The sequence below is a fragment of the Zootoca vivipara genome, chromosome 12 (genome assembly GCF_965207765.1).
Source record: "Zootoca vivipara chromosome 12, rZooViv2.hap1.1, whole genome shotgun sequence".
NCBI classification, from domain to species: domain Eukaryota; kingdom Metazoa; phylum Chordata; class Lepidosauria; order Squamata; family Lacertidae; genus Zootoca; species Zootoca vivipara.
The window spans coordinates 24041476-24060356 of NC_142595.1; the positions used below are offsets into that span (position 1 = coordinate 24041476).

The following is an 18881-nucleotide window of genomic DNA, read 5'->3' on the forward strand; positions in this document are numbered from 1 at the left end:
ACAGAACAAACTCTGGAAATGGAGGGTTAGATAATTCGGCATCAAAGAAAAATATCTGCAGGTGCTACAGCTGCCCTTTCCACTCCCACTGGTTGAGCTCATATCAGAGCATTTGCTGTCGTGATTCCTAATACTATCCATGTGAAAATACAGTCCTTGTTTTTAAAAAAGTAATAATGGGCTAATACAGTATGTCGATTTTAGTTTCTCTTGGTTTCCAATTTTTCTAGTTCTCCACATTTCAACATCAGTTTGCGATTCCCTTTCCATTTTCCTCATGGAAATTCTTCAGCATTTTTGTGTGAATTTCTTCTAATATACACATTGGAATGTGCAAGTGGGTCTGCTTTTGCCAAGTGATTTCCTCTAATACAATGCATTGTTGCACATTGTTTTCATGAATATATGCATTTTTTCTGCGCATCATTTGACTGGATAACTCAAAATTCAAGAAAGTGTCAATTTTGAAGGACGGCTGCATTTCATTTGGGGTCTTGTTTCAGAAAATGTGCAGAGGCGCTTTTAGGGTAGCATGACCAGTTCAGCTGCACTGGCCCAAATCTGCCATGGAAGTGTGAATTAGATAGGTTCACAACCGAAGCCCCTGCCCCAATCCCTGTGCTAGACAAACTCCCCCAAACTTGTCTTAGAATGAATTCCGTATATATGAGCTTTCTCCCCAAAGGTGCAGGGGCCAGGGAGCTCATCTGGTTTTATAATTCTATCCCAGCTCATAAGGTAGGTTCCACCTTATGACACTGCCATTTAAGAATCAAATACTCAAAATGTAATCGATATTTCATCCTAGCCATGGTAACTAATCATGACTCAGACAAAGCTCTGCAAAATCAGGGGCTAGTGCAATTCCTGTATGAGAAAAAAAGAGTTACCTTTGGGGGGTTTTTAGTTTAGAAAAAAATGTGTGACATGATATAAAATTGTGTATGGTGTGAGCAAAGTAGGATGAGATAATTTTTCTCAAAATGCTATAGCCAAATTAGGTGAATGTTGGAAAATTCAGGACAGACAGACACTGCGCATAAACTCTGGAATCCAGTATCACATGTAGGGTTGCCACACATCCAGAATTTCATGGACATATCTGAAATACTATATCTGAAAGCAGTCTCCGGCCAGAAATTGGCTAAATCCGGACGTATGGCAACTGATGCTGGCAGTGTTATTTTAGCCGATTATCCTAAACAAAATCTAAAAATGCCCAAATTATTTGTGATTTCGCACAGAAAACAACAACTCAGTAACTTTTCTGTCCAGATTTTCACTTATTGAAATATGGCAACCCTAACCACATGAGACTTATTTATTTATACAATTTACAAAACCACTTAACTACAATAGTCTCTACGTGGCTTCCAAAGATACAATACTCTAGAATCAAACATCAATTAAATCAATGTTGATGGCCAGCAAGCTGGGTGGCTTTACGAAGAGGATTCGACGTATTCGTAAAACTATTAGTGATTACTTATCATGATAGCTATATGTAATGGGCAGTATCTAGCTAAATATTTACATTAGCACGACGAGTTGTAACTGCACAGTGTAGCTGCCCTGCCCTCTTTTTTTTCCTGCTATCTGCCTAAATCTGCTCCAGAGGGTTGGGGGGGGGCGTCGAGCACATTTGCAGGGAGAGAAGAGGATGCACAACTATAAGTCATTGCACTAGTGCAACTATTTAGGGTCTCCCCGTTGCTGGGGAACATGGGTGGAAGAGTGCTGCTCCCCCCCCCCCAATTGTCCTGCTCGTGGAACTTCCCAATAGGCCTCTGATTAGATCCTGCATAACTCTTCTTATGTTGTTTTGTGTTTCAAAGGATGCTTTTTAAAGGTTCCAGGAAAAGGATAAGCCTGAGTTTCAGGAATAAATGAGCTGTCCGGTGAATTGATCTGACAAAGCAGGGATGTCAAAAGAGAATTTCTTTGCTAGTAATTTGACTTTTGATTTTTTTAAATTTTTTAAATCACATATCAAAGTAGTCCTCATGGGGGGGGGGGGCGGAGGGAGGACCAGAACTTTGCTAGACTTCCTGACACTCCACTGAACACTCTTAACTCCAATTTTCTGTTCTTTTCATTACTCATACATTTTGAATTACCAGTACATATGTGGGACACCATAATCTTTTCAACCTTTACAGTAGGTCCTCTAAAGGTCTTAATTTGGCCCTGGGTGCTCTGTTGTGAGTATGCAAAACTACACTGACTTTCAACAACAGGTTGGCTCGCTAGCCATCCATCATTTGTGGTCTTCGCTTCCCTTCCAATAACAAGGGGTGGCAGAGAAACTCAATTAAGTTTACATTTAAAAGTGAATCGATCAAATTTGCACTTTCCAGAACAATGAGAACCAAAACACAACCATCCTTCGGAAGTTGCATTTTTCTGAATGCTATGATGCAGTTCTCCGATTAAATAATGTTTACAAAACGTGTGGAAGGGGAAGCGTGCCATATTAGTGAATATGACATTGCAAATGCCTATGTTAGCAAGAATGGCTTGCAAAAATGTGTACATTACTTGAAATCGCATACAAAGATGCATTTATTCGGAGAAATTCACACCGAAATGCTGATGAATTTTCATGATTATTATTTTTTTGGAAAAAATCAAACAGCAGGAGAAATGTAGGGAACTGAATGGAAGAAGACACAAACAATGAGAAACAGAAAGATCCTGCCACCGCTACCAGTGACCTCAGGCATGCACAGAGGGCATGTGAGAGGGGGGGGAAGTGGGAGACGGGGGCTGCTCTCATTTCTGTAGGATATATATACAGTGGTACCTCGGTTTACAAACACAATTGCTTCTGGAAGTCTGTGCTTAACCTGAAGCGTACTTAACCTGAAGCGAACTTTCCCACTGAAAGTAAAGGGAAGTGGATTAATCCGTTCCAGACGGGTCCGCGGAGTACTCAACCTGAAGCGTACTTAACCCGAGGTATGACTGTACAGTGGTGCCTCGACTTATGAATTTAATCCGTTCCGAAGGCACCTTTGTAGGTCGAAAAATTCGTAAGTCGAAAAGCGCCATTGGAAAGGCGATTTCCCATAGGAATGCATTGGAAGCGGAAAAAATCGTAAGTCGAAGCAACCCCATCTAAAAATTCGTAAGTCGAAAAAACCCTATCTAAAACCACCACGGTTTCCATTCGGATGTCAAGAAATTCGTAAGCGTGCGGCCATTTGCCCCATTCGTAAGTCGAAAAATTCAGTTGTCAAGTTGTTCGTAAGTCGAGGTACCACTGTAATTGCTTCCGGAAGTCCGTACTTAACCTGAAGCGTACTTAACCTGAAGCGAACTTTCCCATTGAAAGTAATGGAAAGTGAATTAATCCGTTCCAGACAGGTCCGCGGAGTACTTAAACTGAAAATACTCAAACTGAGGCGTACTTAAACTGAGGTATGACTGTATAGGCAAAGGGAACTATCTGTGTCCAAAGCAAGATGGCGCAGACTTTTTCCTCTGCTCCTCACATGAGCCAGTTGGTGGAAACTGCAAGGAAACAGATACTGGCTAGCAGCGGCTGATGTGGTGTGGTGGATCTGTGGAACGGCTCTTCTGACACCCATCTCTCTGCAGCTCACCTGGATGCGGCAGGGATGCGGCAGGGGGGCAATGAGGTCAGGACCGCATGGGGGCACCAGCCGAGCCAATCTAGCACTCCTGATGATGTGCCCCCACAGCCACACCATTGAGGTAAGCAGCAGCAATGCTAGTGCTGAGGCCAGCTCCACTGTGCAGTGAATGCTCCAGATTTCGGCAAAACGTTTGGAGAACAGACTCAGCAGCGGAATTGAGGTAATCTATTTTTAAAAATGCATATTAGGGGAAATGCATACAAAAAGCGGGAAATAGCATAAGATTGGGTATATTAAGGAAATGTGCGCCTACAGAGCAACAATTTATTTAAAATGAATAAATTCTGATAGGGAAATGCAGAAGACTGGCCTTAAGATTGGAAAATAAGAAACATCAAGAGATGCCAAAATGGGTGGATCTGTCCATCCCTAGAGAGGCTATGGTTGACCTAGAGTCCCTGAACGGCTCTCAATAACTTTTTCTTAATAATAATAATAATAATAATAATAATAATAATAATAATAATTACTCTGGGCGGCTTCCAACAGAAGAATAAAACACAATAATCTATTAAACAATTAAAGCCTCCCTGAACAGGGCTGCCTTCAGATGTCTTCTAAAAGTCTGGTAGTCGTTTTCCTTTTTGACATCTGATGGGAGGACGTTCCACAGGGCAGGCGCCACCACCAAGAAGGCCCTCTGCCTAGTTCCCTGCAACTTGGCTTTTCGCAACGAGGGAACCGCCAGAAGGCCCTCGGCACTGGACCTCAGTGTCCGGGCAGAATGATGGAGGTGGAGATGCTCCTTCAGGTATACTGGACCGAGGCCATTTAGGGCTTTAAAGGTCAGCACCAACACTTTGAATTGTGCTCGGAAACGTACTGGGAGTACGTTTTTCTTAAGTTCCTAAGAGATTTGTTGAACCTTCTATTTTTTAAGAGGGTTTATAAAACAGTCCATATGCCCAGGGGAGTCACAAGTTGATTTAAAAAAAAGCCCCCCAACCTACACATGATAAAAGACGGTTCAGAAATGGCACGCAAAGAGCCCAGGAGCCTACCTAACCCCTTTTCTGGCCTTCAGTGTTTTTGCATGTGTAATTCAGGCCGTTTTTCTTGCTGCTGCAAACAGCTGAACATAACACACCAAGCCATGTGATTGAAAGAAACCTGAAGCAGAGGCTGGGGCTCTCTCAGTTCGGCTCCACCCCTCCCTTGGGTGGCCACACCTCACTGATATGACATGCAAAAAGCAAAATAAAAGGAAAGAGAGGAGGAGGAGGAGGGAAGGGACGGGGAAAGGAAAGAGAAGCACCTTTGGTATGTCACCGGCGTTCCAGAGAATGACAATCATATTTGCCGGTTAATCAGGGTTTTGGAATTGACCGAGAGGAAAGGCATGTTTTGTGATGATGACACAATCCTTGTTGGCATAGTTGTTTAACATGAGGGAACTCCCACAAGGAAAGGCTTAAAAGCACTTAGCGAGGGTTGAGGCACTTCTCAGACGCTGCCAGGAAAGAGAGGGAGTGTTTGCATGTTGATTTCGGTTCCTAATAGATGTCAGAATGAACACCGGCCAAGGCTTCTACCACTTCTCTTCCGGATCTCTCAGGGGTGCTGCAGGATGCAACTTCTCACACGTCGGAGATCCCTACAGAGCTGGCACTCTGCACGGAGGTAGTTGCTGCCTACCTGTCCCCATGCCCTTTGGAGCACCCACCTGGCTGGCCTCTGATGCCGGGGCAGGCTGGGGGGGCTTCGGCGGGAGCCACGGGGACATCTTCATGGGAAGGAACGAGAAGCAGATGATGCAGGACCTGAACGACCGCTTGGCCTCCTACCTGGAGAAGGTGCGTTCTTTGGAAGAGGCCAACACTCAGCTGGAGGGCTGCATCCGGGAATGGCACAAGAAGAAGTCTCAGGGCACCAAGCACGACTTCAAGGATTACGAACAAAACATCTCAGACATGCACGAGAAGGTAAGGCGCAGATTGGCCGACATTCCTCCATGGGGGAATTCAAGTACTCATTCTGCTCAGCAATATAAATGCCTGAAATGGTTGCTTCTGCTGGGTGCTTGCCTAAGAGCCATAGCTGCCAAGTTATCCCTTTTTTTAAGGGATTTTCCCTTATGCTGAATAGGCTTCCTCGCGAGAAAAGGGAAAACTTGGCAGCTATGCTAAGAGCTGGACTCCTCAAGGAAAGGTGTGGACTCCAAGGGTGGGAAAGGGTGAAGAGGGAGGGGAGGCAACCTTGAATTTTATTTCATTTCTAAGCACACACATTCTCAAGCAAATTCTCCTAACTACCATTTCGCGCAGGGGTGAAATGTTCACATTTCTATATTTTTTATCACATTGCAGTTGTGGGTGATGTGGAATTTATGGGCTTGGCAGCACAATATGTTGAATTTGGCGTGTTAATGCTTAATACTAATCTTTGGATTTTTAATTACGAATTGTATTACCCTATAAGTTTTTTATACAAGGTAAATTTGACGGGGGGGGGGGTTTAAGGTTAGGGTTAACATTCTAGACTTGAACTACTCACCGCGTTTCCAATGTGCACAGAACACGATTTGAATTCTAGACAGAATGTTGCACTTCGCTCTTGCTTCTCAGATGCACCGCGACTGAAATGATGCCAGCTATTTCTATATACATGCATCTCATGTATATATTATAAAGCATAATTTTTAGGTAACCTTCTTCTCCTGCAAGAGCACAGTGTCCCTATCAGAATATGCTGGGATGCTAGTTTTACGAGTGAATCCTAGACACCCTTCTAAATAGTGGGTTCGCCCTTGAACAAGCTGAAAAGGATGACATGCTCCATCCAAGAAGATATGGATGGGAATCCAGGGGACGAGCCACCCAGTGAGTGCAAGGCATCGGATAATATTCCACTGACATCACAAGTAGACCCATTCGGATGAAGGTGCCTGCTCTGAGTATTACTTAGTGCGATATCTTGAGCAGCGAGCAGCTGAGATTGGGAAGCATTTTTTTACGGGTACATAGCAATCTGTGTTATACCAGGTTGGAACATTGGTCCCTAAGGCTCAGTATTGTCTACACTGACTGGCAGCAACCATCCAGTCTTTCAGACAAGGGGTCTTTTCTAGCTGTACCTGAAGATGCCAGAGATCAAACTTGGGATCTTTTGCGTACAAAGCAGATGCTCTGCTGCAGAGCTACAGCCTATTTCTCACTGTTAGCAAGCAACGTTGTTGTTGTGGTGGTGGTTGTTGTTTATTAGTTAATCATTCTTCGCCCTATGGTCCCAGGGCAGGTTACAACATTAAAACACAATATTAAAAAACAGCTTAAAACAACTTAGAATTGCATAAATGAGGTGGGCCCTAGAAATAAACCCCTCAAGTGTCAAATGCCAAAGTGAAGAGCACTCCTGAAGAAAATTAATTCACTAGTTATTCCCGTTTGTAAAGATGTTTGCTGCTTTACACTTCTCTACTCATTCATCCCCTTGCAGTAACCTTGGCCTAACTCTCAGAAACAGTAGCTAGAGATAGCCCTTAGTCTGGACTATACCACTTCAAACCGGAGGCGGGGGGTGGGGGTCTCATAACTGAATTTCATTTATAAAAAGAAAAGTACCAAATGAGGTGGTGTCCAAGTGAGAACTTCCAATTCTCCTTGACATGCAGGCTTTCTATGCATAGGCATCTTGGGCGACCCCATACTGTACATTTAAAGCATCACTTTAAACCAGGCATCCCCAAACTGCGGCCCTCCAGATGTTTTGGCCTACAACTCCCATGATTCCTAGCTAACAGGACCAGTGGTCAGGGATGATGGGAATTGTAGTCCAAAACATCTGGAGGGCCGAAGTCTGGGGGTGCCTGCTTTAAACAGTCTTGGCTTCCCCCAAAGAATTCTGGGAGCTGTTGATTGTTAAGGGCCCTCAGAGTTGTGCGGAGACCCCCTATTCACCTCACAGAGTAACAATTCCCAGACTTCCCTGGGAAAAGGGGTAGATTGTTAAAACCATTCTTGCTGTTGTAGCTCATTGAGGAGAATAGGGGCTTCGTAGCAACCCTCAGCACCATAAATGAACTACAGCTCCCAGAATTCTTTGGGGGGAAGCCATGGCTATTTAAAGTGGTATCAGAGTGTTTTAAATATATGGTGTGGATGTGGCCTGGGGGTGACATTCTCTCAGTAGAGCTCCCATCTGCAGCCTGAAGGTCATTACACAAAGGAAATGCAGCTGGGATATAGTAACTCTGCACCCCCTTTCCCAGCCTTAATTTTAGTGAAAGATGCTGGCCCATCACCTGCACAGAAGCATAGCTGCCAAGTTATCCCTTTTTTTAAGGGATTTTCCCTTATGCTGAATAGGCTTCCTCGCGAGAAAAGGGAAAACTTGGCAGCTATGCACAGAAGCAAGATTCAACAGCCAGTCTGGTCCAGTTCCATACATGGAATAGGCGAGCCCACCATTTTGCCTCTTACCTAAGGCAGCAAATTGTTTTGGATCAATCTTAAGAGGATAGAGCTGCTATAGTGTCTCTGAATACACATGAGGCCAGCTGTGCAGGAAAATACACACTTCCACTCTAATCTTACAAACAGCCCACCCTCTCAGCAAATATGCAATTTCCCGATAATTAAAGAGAATTTCTGGTTCTCACCAAGATTTCCACATTAAGCTTCAACTGAAGCTGCCTTTCGCACTCACATGTCTTCGTGCCTAAGTGGGATGTTAATTGGGGCTCATAATAATGCCCATTTAACTAGGCAATAATCCCTGTGACTAATCCTATTAATGACTTTTAACTCCATGTTGCTATATAAGGCAAGAAGGCAGGCTTTTCACAACGGTGTGCTTTAGCTCTTGAAGAGCGTTCCGGTTCTAAATGAGGGTAATTTGTGCCTCCCATAATCTTTGGGAGAGGCTGCCACAGAGATCTCTGCAAAATGGCATCCAGCAGGGCCCCTCTCCGCAGAATGAGCAGCAGGAAGGCCTATCTTGCCACATTTTGAAGTAAAACACATGAGCACCTGAAAGACAGACCCTCAAAGGATCACAGTCCAGGTGCTTCATGGGGAGTGATTCATAAAACAAAAATAACAATAAAACATAACAATTAAAAATGAAACTGCCTAACTGTACCGCTGTATGCTAAGTAATGCCTTCTGCATGGTGACAGCCTCTGTGCTGGCTCTTGTGGGATTAGAGCTGGCATGATTTATAGCTAGAGGTAGCCAATGTGGTCTCCTTCAGAGGTTGTTGAACTACAATTCCCATCATCCTTGACTGTTATTGGCCATGCTGGCTGAGGCTGATGGGAGTTGTGGTCCAGCATCATCTGGAGGGCTATGATGTTGACTCCCCCATCTAAAGCAAGAAGCCTGAACTTGGCCAATCTGAACTTGCCCAACCACTCTTCGTCCACCAATCTTCTCAGCCCCTGAATGGCTTTCCTCAGACTTGGCTTAGAGGGTTACCGAAGCATGCTGAGGGCAGGACAAAGACTCCAGCCAACAAATGAGGACCTTCCTAATGCAATCGTCCTTCCTTATTTTTCCTCACCTCAGGTCCAAACTGCCTTGCTCTGCCAGTGAACTCTCCCCTAGCTTCTATTGGCTTGAACTGGGATTGCTACCCAGTGGAGAAATAATTTTCTTGGCACAAGATAAATATTCATATTAGATCTTGGCACCCACACATATAAATGTGGATTTTTCTAGTGTGTTGGGGTCTGCTACCATAGTCAAGAGAACTGTGAGCCAGCTAGAAGGTTGGCATTAGTCTGCCTCCCTCCCAGACTTTGCTCCATATCCTTCTTGTGTTAGGATTAATGGGCAAGCAGAGGGCAAACAGTACATTCTGAAAACATAGACACATGGGGGAGCAAGGAACCTCACTGGTTCAGGATACAGTTCTAGGAATCATGGTTTCCATGTTGTCAATACGTTTTGCCCTGCTGTTAAGGACTTCACCTCCCAATATGCTCTTAGGGATGCCCTCTGCTCTCTCTGAAGCACCATGAATAAGTTCAGCTAAAGCCAGGATGTTTTGCAAGATGTAGTCTCAACAGCACCTTATCACACCACCATCTAAGTTTTCTTTTTGTGCGACTCTGCATGAGTTTTGTTTACACTCAAGGTACAAACTGATTGGCTAAAATCCCTGTGTGTATGTGTGTGTTCTCCTGTAATATATGGCTTTGCCCTCTTGCTGAAATCATCTGGAGGTGTTTGCTGTGTAGGCTCTGTGCTTACGGCATCCTTTCTTGCATGCACTTGGGGAAGGAGAGTAAGAACAAGGAATGCTGAAAATATAGGTCATTGATTCCAAGATCTCAGCAACCGCCTTTTCCCTGTTCTACAGTTCAACAACAAGAAGTGTCAGAGTGGAAAAGTGTTAATTGCATTTGTGAAGTAACTTTGTGGCCTTCTGCATTGCTTCTTCTGGCAACCCCAGAGGAGTAGTCTATTTGCCCAGGAATGTTCCCTGTCATTGCTTAACAAACACATTCATGGCATGGATCCCCCTGGCTCTGTGATGCGACTCGGGTCTTTCAAGAAAAGCCTAGAGAGGATGTCTTAGTGATACTTTAGAGATAGATTCAGGGTATCTCAAGTTCCAACGGCAAAACTACATACCCCCAAAAGGTGTGTTTTGCAGAGAATGACACAGCAGCTAGGGACAGGGAAGAAATCTGATGTGATTTGCACTTCCCAAAACAATACATGAACTGGGAGCAAGGATATTCCTTATGTACAGGAATATTAAGTGGTTTCCAAACTTCCTGACACACTTTGAGCACTGGTGCCTGTTGCGTCATATCTGTTACAGCAGTCGACAATTCATGGCTTGCCTTGGTGGCTGAAGGGATGGAGGTCTTTTCTCTGACTTTATGCTACAACTCTGAAACGCAGAGCATGATGTAATGGGGAAATATCTTGCTCCTCGCTCCAGCTCTGAGCTTGAAGCTATGAAGTGCAGGGGCCAAAAACAATTGCTGACACTCAACAGTTCAAAAATGAAGAGGAGACAGAGGCCTTCTGGCTTACGAGCACAGCTGAAACTTGGCGCACCAGTTTGGTTCCAAGGCAAAGAGACGGGGCCTCCCCCTTCCGGGTCTGAGCTGGGAGATCCAGAAGCACAACGGCTTGTTCTGTCTCTGTGCCTGAAGGACACTCCTAGTTCAAAGAGTTGGACAGGAGAAGAAAAGCAAGCCTCTGCTTCTCGGTGCCAATGCAGTGGTGTAGGGGTTTTATGTGTCCTGCAAGCACAGAGCCCAAATGGACCCAAGGCTTCCACTGGAATGGGGGTTCATCTCCTCTGCTCTTCAACTCTAGGCTTCAGGGGAGGCTCAGGCTCATGTTGCTAAAGCATAACTCCTCGCTCTCAATGGAGAGGGGGGCAAGTCAGGTTATTGAACCTTGATCCATAAGAGCGTTACCTTACAAAGGGGGTGGGGGTGGTCCTAGAAATATGCTGGTCCCTTTTAGCCATATAGCAGCAGCATTGTGGAAAGAGTTCAGATTTTCTTGCAGACTGCAGTAAGAATAAACCTATCCAGAGGAATTCTCCAAATTCTGGGCCCAGGACACAAAATTCAAGACACTTTTATAACATTCTCTTTGCATGATTAGCTCATGAACGGTCCCTTTCAGCAATATGATTGGATACCAGAATGTGTGGACAGCTTGTGGACACCCCATGCTCACTTCTAATTGGTTTACAAAAAGCATGCTCCTATCCACTAGCGATACCATGGCAACCGTGAGCAAAGTTTGCTATTTTTTTAAAGTTTGCAAAATTTGCTATTCTTTTGTCTCATACAAAATGCTGCTTTCCTGCTATCTGCTTACATGAAGTTGTCCAAATTAGTGTGAGTTACTGTTCTGGGGCTTTGAAGTTCCTAGTCTGCAAAGGTCAGTGAGCTCTTGGCGTGTCTTGCTGAGCTGATAAGAGAATGAGAGGCCCTGCTTGCTAGCAAAAAGACAGAAATGCACCTTCTATTCACAGGTGAGGGTGGGGGCTGCAGGTAGAAAAGAAAAAAATAGTTTTTAAACTACTTTACATCATTTCCCCTTTGGAGGTGACAAAACGGAAAGTTATTTCTGAAATCTTACAATCGGGGATTAAATGAACAAATGCAATGACATTAAGTGTATAAAACAACTGCATTAAAAAGAGAGAGATGCCTATATTTCCAATACATTTCCAGTACAGCACAATGGCACAGATGCGTTGTGGCTGGGACTGTCTGAGAATGTGTTTGTGCAGACCCAGCACTTATCAGGCTGAAGTCAGTTGTGCATCAGAAACATGTTCTGTGGCAGACGGGATGAGCATAGGTTTGTGTGCTGTGGGTTCTGACATGCTTCCTGGTCCATGACAACCACCTGGGTTATAGGTCATGACACCCAGGTATCAAGAGTCTATCTATCAGGGACCAGGCAGAGGAGGAATGGTGGAGACCGCCTCCCCAGCCTGACCCTTCCAGAGAAGAAGCAGACAGTTCAGAATTACAACAGGAGTTTGTGGGAGATCACAGCTCAGAGGACGATGATGGGAAAAGTTGGGAAATTATGGGAGAGGAGGAGGAGGCAGAGCTGGAGCAGCTGACTGACACGTTATCACTAGAAAGCATTCCAGACCCACCATCTCCCAGAACCTGGCAAGCCTTAAAAGTAGGAGAGCAAAAGGCTCAGAAGCAAAGGACCCTCAGCGCCACCCATAGAAGGGATGATGAATGAGGAAGTGGGAGAGAAGGGGAGGGGAGATTTACTCGGGGCAACACCATTATTCCAAGAAACTACCTTTCTAAGCCTCTCTCTGTGAATATTGAATAAAAAGCTGTAGGTAATAACTTTCCTTTCCTGTCAACCTACCGTGGGGGTTGGGTCCTCTGACTCTTGACACTATCATAGAATCCCTCAACTGTGCAGAAGCCTGTTGCAGGGCACACACGCAGTTCACAGAAGGCACTGTTGGCGCTCCTCCTCATCTCCTGTGAACAGGTGGTGTGTGTCCTTTAACATATCTAAAGCATTCATCAGTGGTTGAGCATCACAGAGGAAGATCAGTTGTGGTTTGCAAACTGCCTTTCAGCTGTTGTTGTTGTTGAACATCTGATAAGTTACCAAAGACTTCTGGGATCCTTTGGAAACTCTTTGAAAATAGCTTGTACCTGATAATTTGATGGCATTTAATGGTCGGCAAACAATCGTCATTAACATCAGGTTGCGTTGAGTAACTCGCATTCATTAGATATAGTGTCCGATAGCATCTTGTAGATAAGTAACAACCATTAGTATTTGGTAGCTGGGAATTCAGAACTGAAGATGGCCAAAATCAAAATGATCAAGAGATACTGGCAAGTGTAAACGTTTCCCATTTTGACATTTGATTTAAATATTTCTGAATAACAATGTGAATGTGAATTTGCTTTGGAAAAGTTGCATTAAAAATATGAAGCTTAACAAAGTTAGAACATTTCAGATGTTTCCAAGTGATAGGTTCCGCTCATTAAAAGGCATTACATCAGAGAACATTGCTTGCAAAAAAATTATTTGCACATCATATACTAAATAAATACAGTGGTACCTCGCTAGACGAACGCCTCGCGGCATAAAAAAAATCACAAGACGACAACGTTTTGCGATTTTTTGGCAGACTCGGAAGACGAAGTTTTCTATGGCCGTGCCATAGAAAACTTCAAAAGACCGAAGTCCCGGCCGCCTCACGCTTCCGCCACCGCCACCGCCAGGAGCCCAGCCGCCTTGCGCTTCCGTCGCCCGCCATCGCCCGGCTTCCGCAGCAGCTGGATCCCCCCTCACTCACCTTAAGCCTGCCTGCCTGCGAACGGGCTGTCTGTCTGCTTGGGCGCGAGGGTCCGGCTGCTGGGGAAGGAGGAAGGGAGCCTCTCCCTGGCCCTTCTCCTGCTTCCCCCTCCCCAGAGCCTAAAGAACTTCCAGAGTGGCCATGACGGGTGAGTCGGCGCCTTTTTTTTTGCACTCCCCCCCATAGGAATGCATTGATTAAATTTCAATGCATTCCTATGGGAATCCGCACTTTGCAAGATGAAATTATTGCAACACGAAACAACTTGTGGAATGAATTAATTTCGTCTTGTGAGGTACCACTGTATACTGAAAAACTGACCAGTTTTTGTGAGGACATTTTTTTAAAAAAGGAAATAAATGCATAAATATGATGAACTGCACTTTAGGTTGGAAAAATGAGACACAGAGAGAAACCCAAAATGAGATATCCATCCATCTGTTGCCAACCCCCCCCCCCAAGCTTTTCATTCCACATTTGCAATGAGATGAATTCTATCTTTCTCATTTACAGATTGAGACTAAACGGGTTGCCAATGCGAGCATCGTCCTACAGATTGACAATGCTAAAATGGCCACTGAGGACTTCAGGCTCAAGTAAGTTATTCCTTGAACTCGTCTATTCATGGAAACAGAAATGGGCAAAGACATAGAATTTGGCCTTAATTCTTCACAACCTGGTCGTTTGGGTACAATAAAGCTGGCCTATTCCCAAAGTAATTTAATAAAGGTAATAAATAACAACAGGAATGTTAGATGCACTACAGGTTAAGCCTAGTTGAAATCATCGCCATTGGAGTCATGCCATTTATGGCGCTCTACTTACTAGGTCCGTGGCCAGCAATGAGGCTGGCTAGCAGGCCAATCTCGGATGGAGCGTAGGGTTGAAAGGGGTCTTACCTCCCCTCCCCCCCACTGCTTCTTACTCATTTGTGGCTGCCACCACATAACATACCTGGCTGAGGCTGAAAGCTCAAGGCTGGTGTGTTGCCTTTTCTGGATAGAAGAGGAAACCTCAGGAATTATGTAGGCACCACTGCTTGTTTCCTTTCCATTTCCCCTGCCTCCTGAAATGAGATCGGTGCTATTAATGGCTGCTAGCCGCAATGGCTATCTTCAGCCTCCACTATCGGAGGCAGTCACTAGGAATCACAGGTGGGGAGATGCTGCTGCTGCTGCTGCTCCTCTCAGGTCCTTCCCGTGGGCTTCCTATGGGCATCTGGTTGGCCACTGTGAAAACAGGCCTGATCCAGTAGGATCATCTTATCATAGAAACGTAGAGTTGTAAAGGACCGTGAGAATCATCTAGTCCAACTCCCTGCAGTGCAGCAGTATTTTACCCAATGTGGGGCTCGAACCAGCAACCCTGAGATCAAAAGCCTCACACTCTACCAACTGAGCTATCCCTCAGGGGATCCTATGACTATATGGACCCTTGGCCTGATCCAGCAGGCTCATCTTATGTTCTTAAGAGGGTACATTCAGGATCAAACCTGACATGTGTTACTCAAGATGTATTTGCTGATTTAAATAAAGGATAAGGCTAGTGAGTGTGCATGGAAGGGAAGGGGAAACTGCCTATTTTGACTTTCTCTGCTCCTTTCAGCTGTTTCCCCCACCCTTCCAGAATCACTCACTGCCAGTATCTGAGTGGGACTGGGGGGGGGAAACAAATTTGAGAAACTGAAGGGGAACAGCAACTCTTTCTCTTGCAGAAATAGCCAGTGCCAGGAAGTGTGTCCACTCAGTTTGGAATGGGACACAGGAAGCTTGTAGACTTCGCCTTTTGTTGCAGTTCTGGTCTAGATGGCCTCCGCCGCAGTCTGCAATTTGTATGGCAGAGGGAGCTCCCATTTGCTCCAGTGGAAGCTTTCTCCCCACCTCCCGTGTGACCTAGTGAGGTGTGTGTGTCTAGATCAGGCATCCCCAAACTGTGGCCCTCCAGATGTTTTGGCCTACAACTCCCATGATCCCTAGCTAACAGGACCAGTGGTTGGGGAAGATGGGAATTGTAGTCCAAAACATCTGGAGGGCCGAAGTTTGGGGATGCCTGATCTAGATCATGACTGTAATGGGCAGCAAAGGGCTGAATCACAGAACTGCAGAGTTGGAAGGGGCCCAAATAGCCACCTAGTTCAACTCTCATGTGTTCCAGGCCAAATTGGAGCTCCTGCGCAGGCTGTTTCTGCATAACAAATTCTGCCCCAGGGGCACATGGCTTGATTAACATCATGTCTAACTTCGCCCGTAGCGAAAATTGGTTTTAGGAAACAAGTCTTTCAACCCATCTTTGTCGAATACCAACAGAAAACCCAAGAGCTGGTCAGTTATCTATGTAATGCATGCATCCAGCTTCACTGGACTTCGTGAATCTACAGTGGTGCCTCGCTAGACGAATGCCCTGTAAGACGAATTTTTCGCTTAACGAAGAGATTTTTCGAGCGGAGGTTGCCTCGCAAGACAAGTTTGTTTTGTGAAAAATTCGTCTAGCGAATCGCTGTTTCCCATAGGAATGCATTGAAATTCAATTAATGTGTTCCTATGGGCAAAAAAAATATTAAAAAATTCAATGCATTCCTATAGGATTCGCTAGATGAATTTTTCGCAAAACGAATTGACTCACAGAACAAATTAAATTCGTCTAGTGAGGCACCACTGTGCTAGAGTGGAAGACTAGACTGAAAGGTCCATTGTGCCTTTTATTTTATTTTTTATTTATAAATGTATTTATTAAACATTTTTAAGAGAAAACTATATGCATATAAACGGAAAAGACAAAAATGACATACAGCAAAAAGAAAAAGAAAAAAGAATACAAAAACACAAAAAGATTACAAAAACAAAAATTCATATTTGATATCCTTATTACTAATCTAATCTGCTGACTTCCTCTCCCTCCTCCCGCTACGCTTCTTTACATATCTAGCTTAGTAAATTCTTAATCTTACATAATTCTAAATTTGCTTAAATATTATCATAATATCCTATCTATTGATTCTTAACCATTAAACTCTTAATCTATAACTTTCATCTTTATATTAATATCTCTATCTTCTAAGGTTGGTTAATCTGAAACCTTTTTATAATCTGCAACCTCCTTGTATCTCCCTCACTATCATTAAGTCAATCTCCATTGTGCCTTTTCAAATCAATATTTTTTATTGTATGAGCATGGATGTCGGAAAAGGGCATCACATAGGTAGGCTAGCTGAAGTCCTCAAAGCTGTATGCTCAGTCTTCATGTGCCTCCAGTCCCCTCAACTGCTTTCCTTTGGTCTCCTTGGCTAAGATATGAGGCAGAAAAGGCCATTCGGCAAAGTGTGCAGGATGACGTCGAGAACATTCGCAAGGAACTCGACAACATGACAATCATCATAACAGACCTGGAAATGGAGATCGAAGCTCTCCGTGAAGATCACATCCTCAAGAAGAAGGAACACGAGGAGGTAGGGGAAATTTCCAGATCTGCTAAAATAAGGCTCGTAAGATGACTTTCATGGATTTCATTGCACTCTTATTGCTTTTGAAGAAAACTAATCCCCAAATCAAATCCTCTTTGACTCATTCTCCACTTGAAAGCTGAGCTTTGGATAAGCCATATCATAATTATATTGAATTCAAGTAGGAGATTGTGGGCTACATTAGCACTATCTGTTGGGTAGTGTGAGTGGAGCTTGTTTTGCACAAAGTTCACACACTTTATTTCCATTTTAACTTTCGGGCATGCATTTCTCTCTTTATAATATTGATACCCCGCCCAAAATACAGTAAAAATACAGGCAAGATATACGTAAACAGTAAAGGGCCATCCCACCATAAAACTGCAAGAACAACAGAAAAAAATACCTGTCCACCCAAATTCACTAATATCGCTAACAACTGAATTCCTTTCCAAAAATATAATTAGGGAAGAAGTGAGGTGGCCTTCTCTGGGCAGGGAATCCAATCTTTGACTGCAGCCATTAGAAATACCTTCTCTCAGTCAACTGTCCCAAAGAGTCAAAACAAAATTTAAAAAACCCTTCCAGTCGCACCTTAGAGACCAACTAAGTTTGTCATAGGTATGAGCTTTCGTGTACATGTATCTGAAGAAGTGTGCATGCACATGAAAGCTCATACCTATGTCAAACTTAGCTGGTCTCTAAGGTGCGACTGGAAGGGGGGTTTTTTATTTTGTTTTGACTACGTCAGACCAACATGGCTACCTACCTGTAACTTGTCCCAAAGACTATACAGTATAGGTTTAAAGGTGATAACCAATACTTTCAATTGGGCCTGGAAGCCCAGTAATAGTGCAACGTGCTTCCAATATCCAGTTCCAGTTTATAGCCTAGCTGCTGTACTTTGAGGAAGTTGAAGTTGAGGAAGTTGAGGAAGTTGAAGTTTCCGAACACTTGTTCAAAGGCAGCCCCACATAAAGCGCATTTCAGTAGTGCAGGCATTATGTGACAGCGGTACATTTTACCACAGCCAGATCTGGCCTTTCCAGGAATGGGTATCAAGGGCACAACAGCCTACACTGGGCAAAAGCATCTCTGGCCAAGTCCAGAAGCACTCTCAAACTACCTTAACCTACCTTATCCCACTTCAGTAGAACACACACATATATAGATTGGCATAGCTATCCCATGGTCCATTGCTGAGATCATGACAGCACAAAGGATGTTGCATATTTCAGAAAGATTCCCTTAACCAGTACAGTTCAGAGAGAAATTCACTTCAGTTTACATTTAAAGCTGAATTTGTTATAGTCACACTTTCTGGAACTGAAATGCAGCCTTCGTGAATTTTGCAATGTAGTTCTCCACCCAAAAGAGCATTTGCAAAAATGAATAATGAAAGAAAGCAGGAGCGTACCCAGGATCAAAACTAAGGGGGGGCAAGAGTGGGGAAGAGAGAGGGAAGGAGGGAGGGAGGGAAGAGAGAGAAGGAAGGAAGGAAGGAAGGAAGGAAGGAAGGAAGGAAGGAAGGAAGGAAGGAAGGAAGGAAGGAAGGAAGGATGAAGCTCCCGTCTCCCCCCCCAGCTCAGACTGCTCCTCCCCCCTCCCACGTTCCTGTCGCTGGCTGCAGCCGCAAGGGGGCGAAAACAGCCCAATTTCGGGCTGCTCCTCCCTCCCCCACCACTGGGAACCATGGCTCTTTTTTCTTTCTTTTTTTGCTTCTAGGGGGGGGCATCTGCCCCCCGCCCCTTGCTGGGTATGCCCATGAAAGAAAACATAGAAAAATGCATTAAGATAAGTTGCTTGACCCACCACCACCAAGAAAAGGTCAAAGCTGCAGACAAAAAACATTTTTGTTTGGAGAAATTTGCAATAAAATACTGATGAATTTTCATTAGCATTTTTTAAATAAATAAATAAATCTCAAATTGCTGCAGAAACATGGAGAACTGAATTTAAGGTTGAAAAAAATGAGGAAAACAAGAGACAGATCGTTCCATCCCTGCCAGCCAGCT

The 18881-nt window shown here is 44.3% G+C and overlaps 1 protein-coding gene across 5 annotated transcripts in view; it reads left to right on the forward strand.

Moving 5' to 3' along the window:
- LOC118095726 (keratin, type I cytoskeletal 23) overlaps positions 1-18881 on the forward strand; it is a 39423-nt gene that overhangs the window by 8438 nt on the left and 12104 nt on the right. Inside the window, exons 2-5 of one of the 5 annotated variants that reach the window (XM_088655338.1) lie at positions 3601-3819; positions 5215-5581; positions 13941-14023; positions 16716-16872. In XM_088655338.1, coding sequence (XP_088511464.1) covers positions 3731-3819; positions 5215-5581; positions 13941-14023; positions 16716-16872 — 696 coding nt within the window. In that variant the 5' untranslated portion in view covers positions 3601-3730. Of the gene's footprint in view, positions 1-2784; positions 3820-4872; positions 5582-13940; positions 14024-16715; positions 16873-18881 lie in introns of those variants that run through there. The other 4 variants (XM_088655337.1, XM_060281482.2, XM_060281481.2 and 1 more) reach the window with 4 other exon arrangements.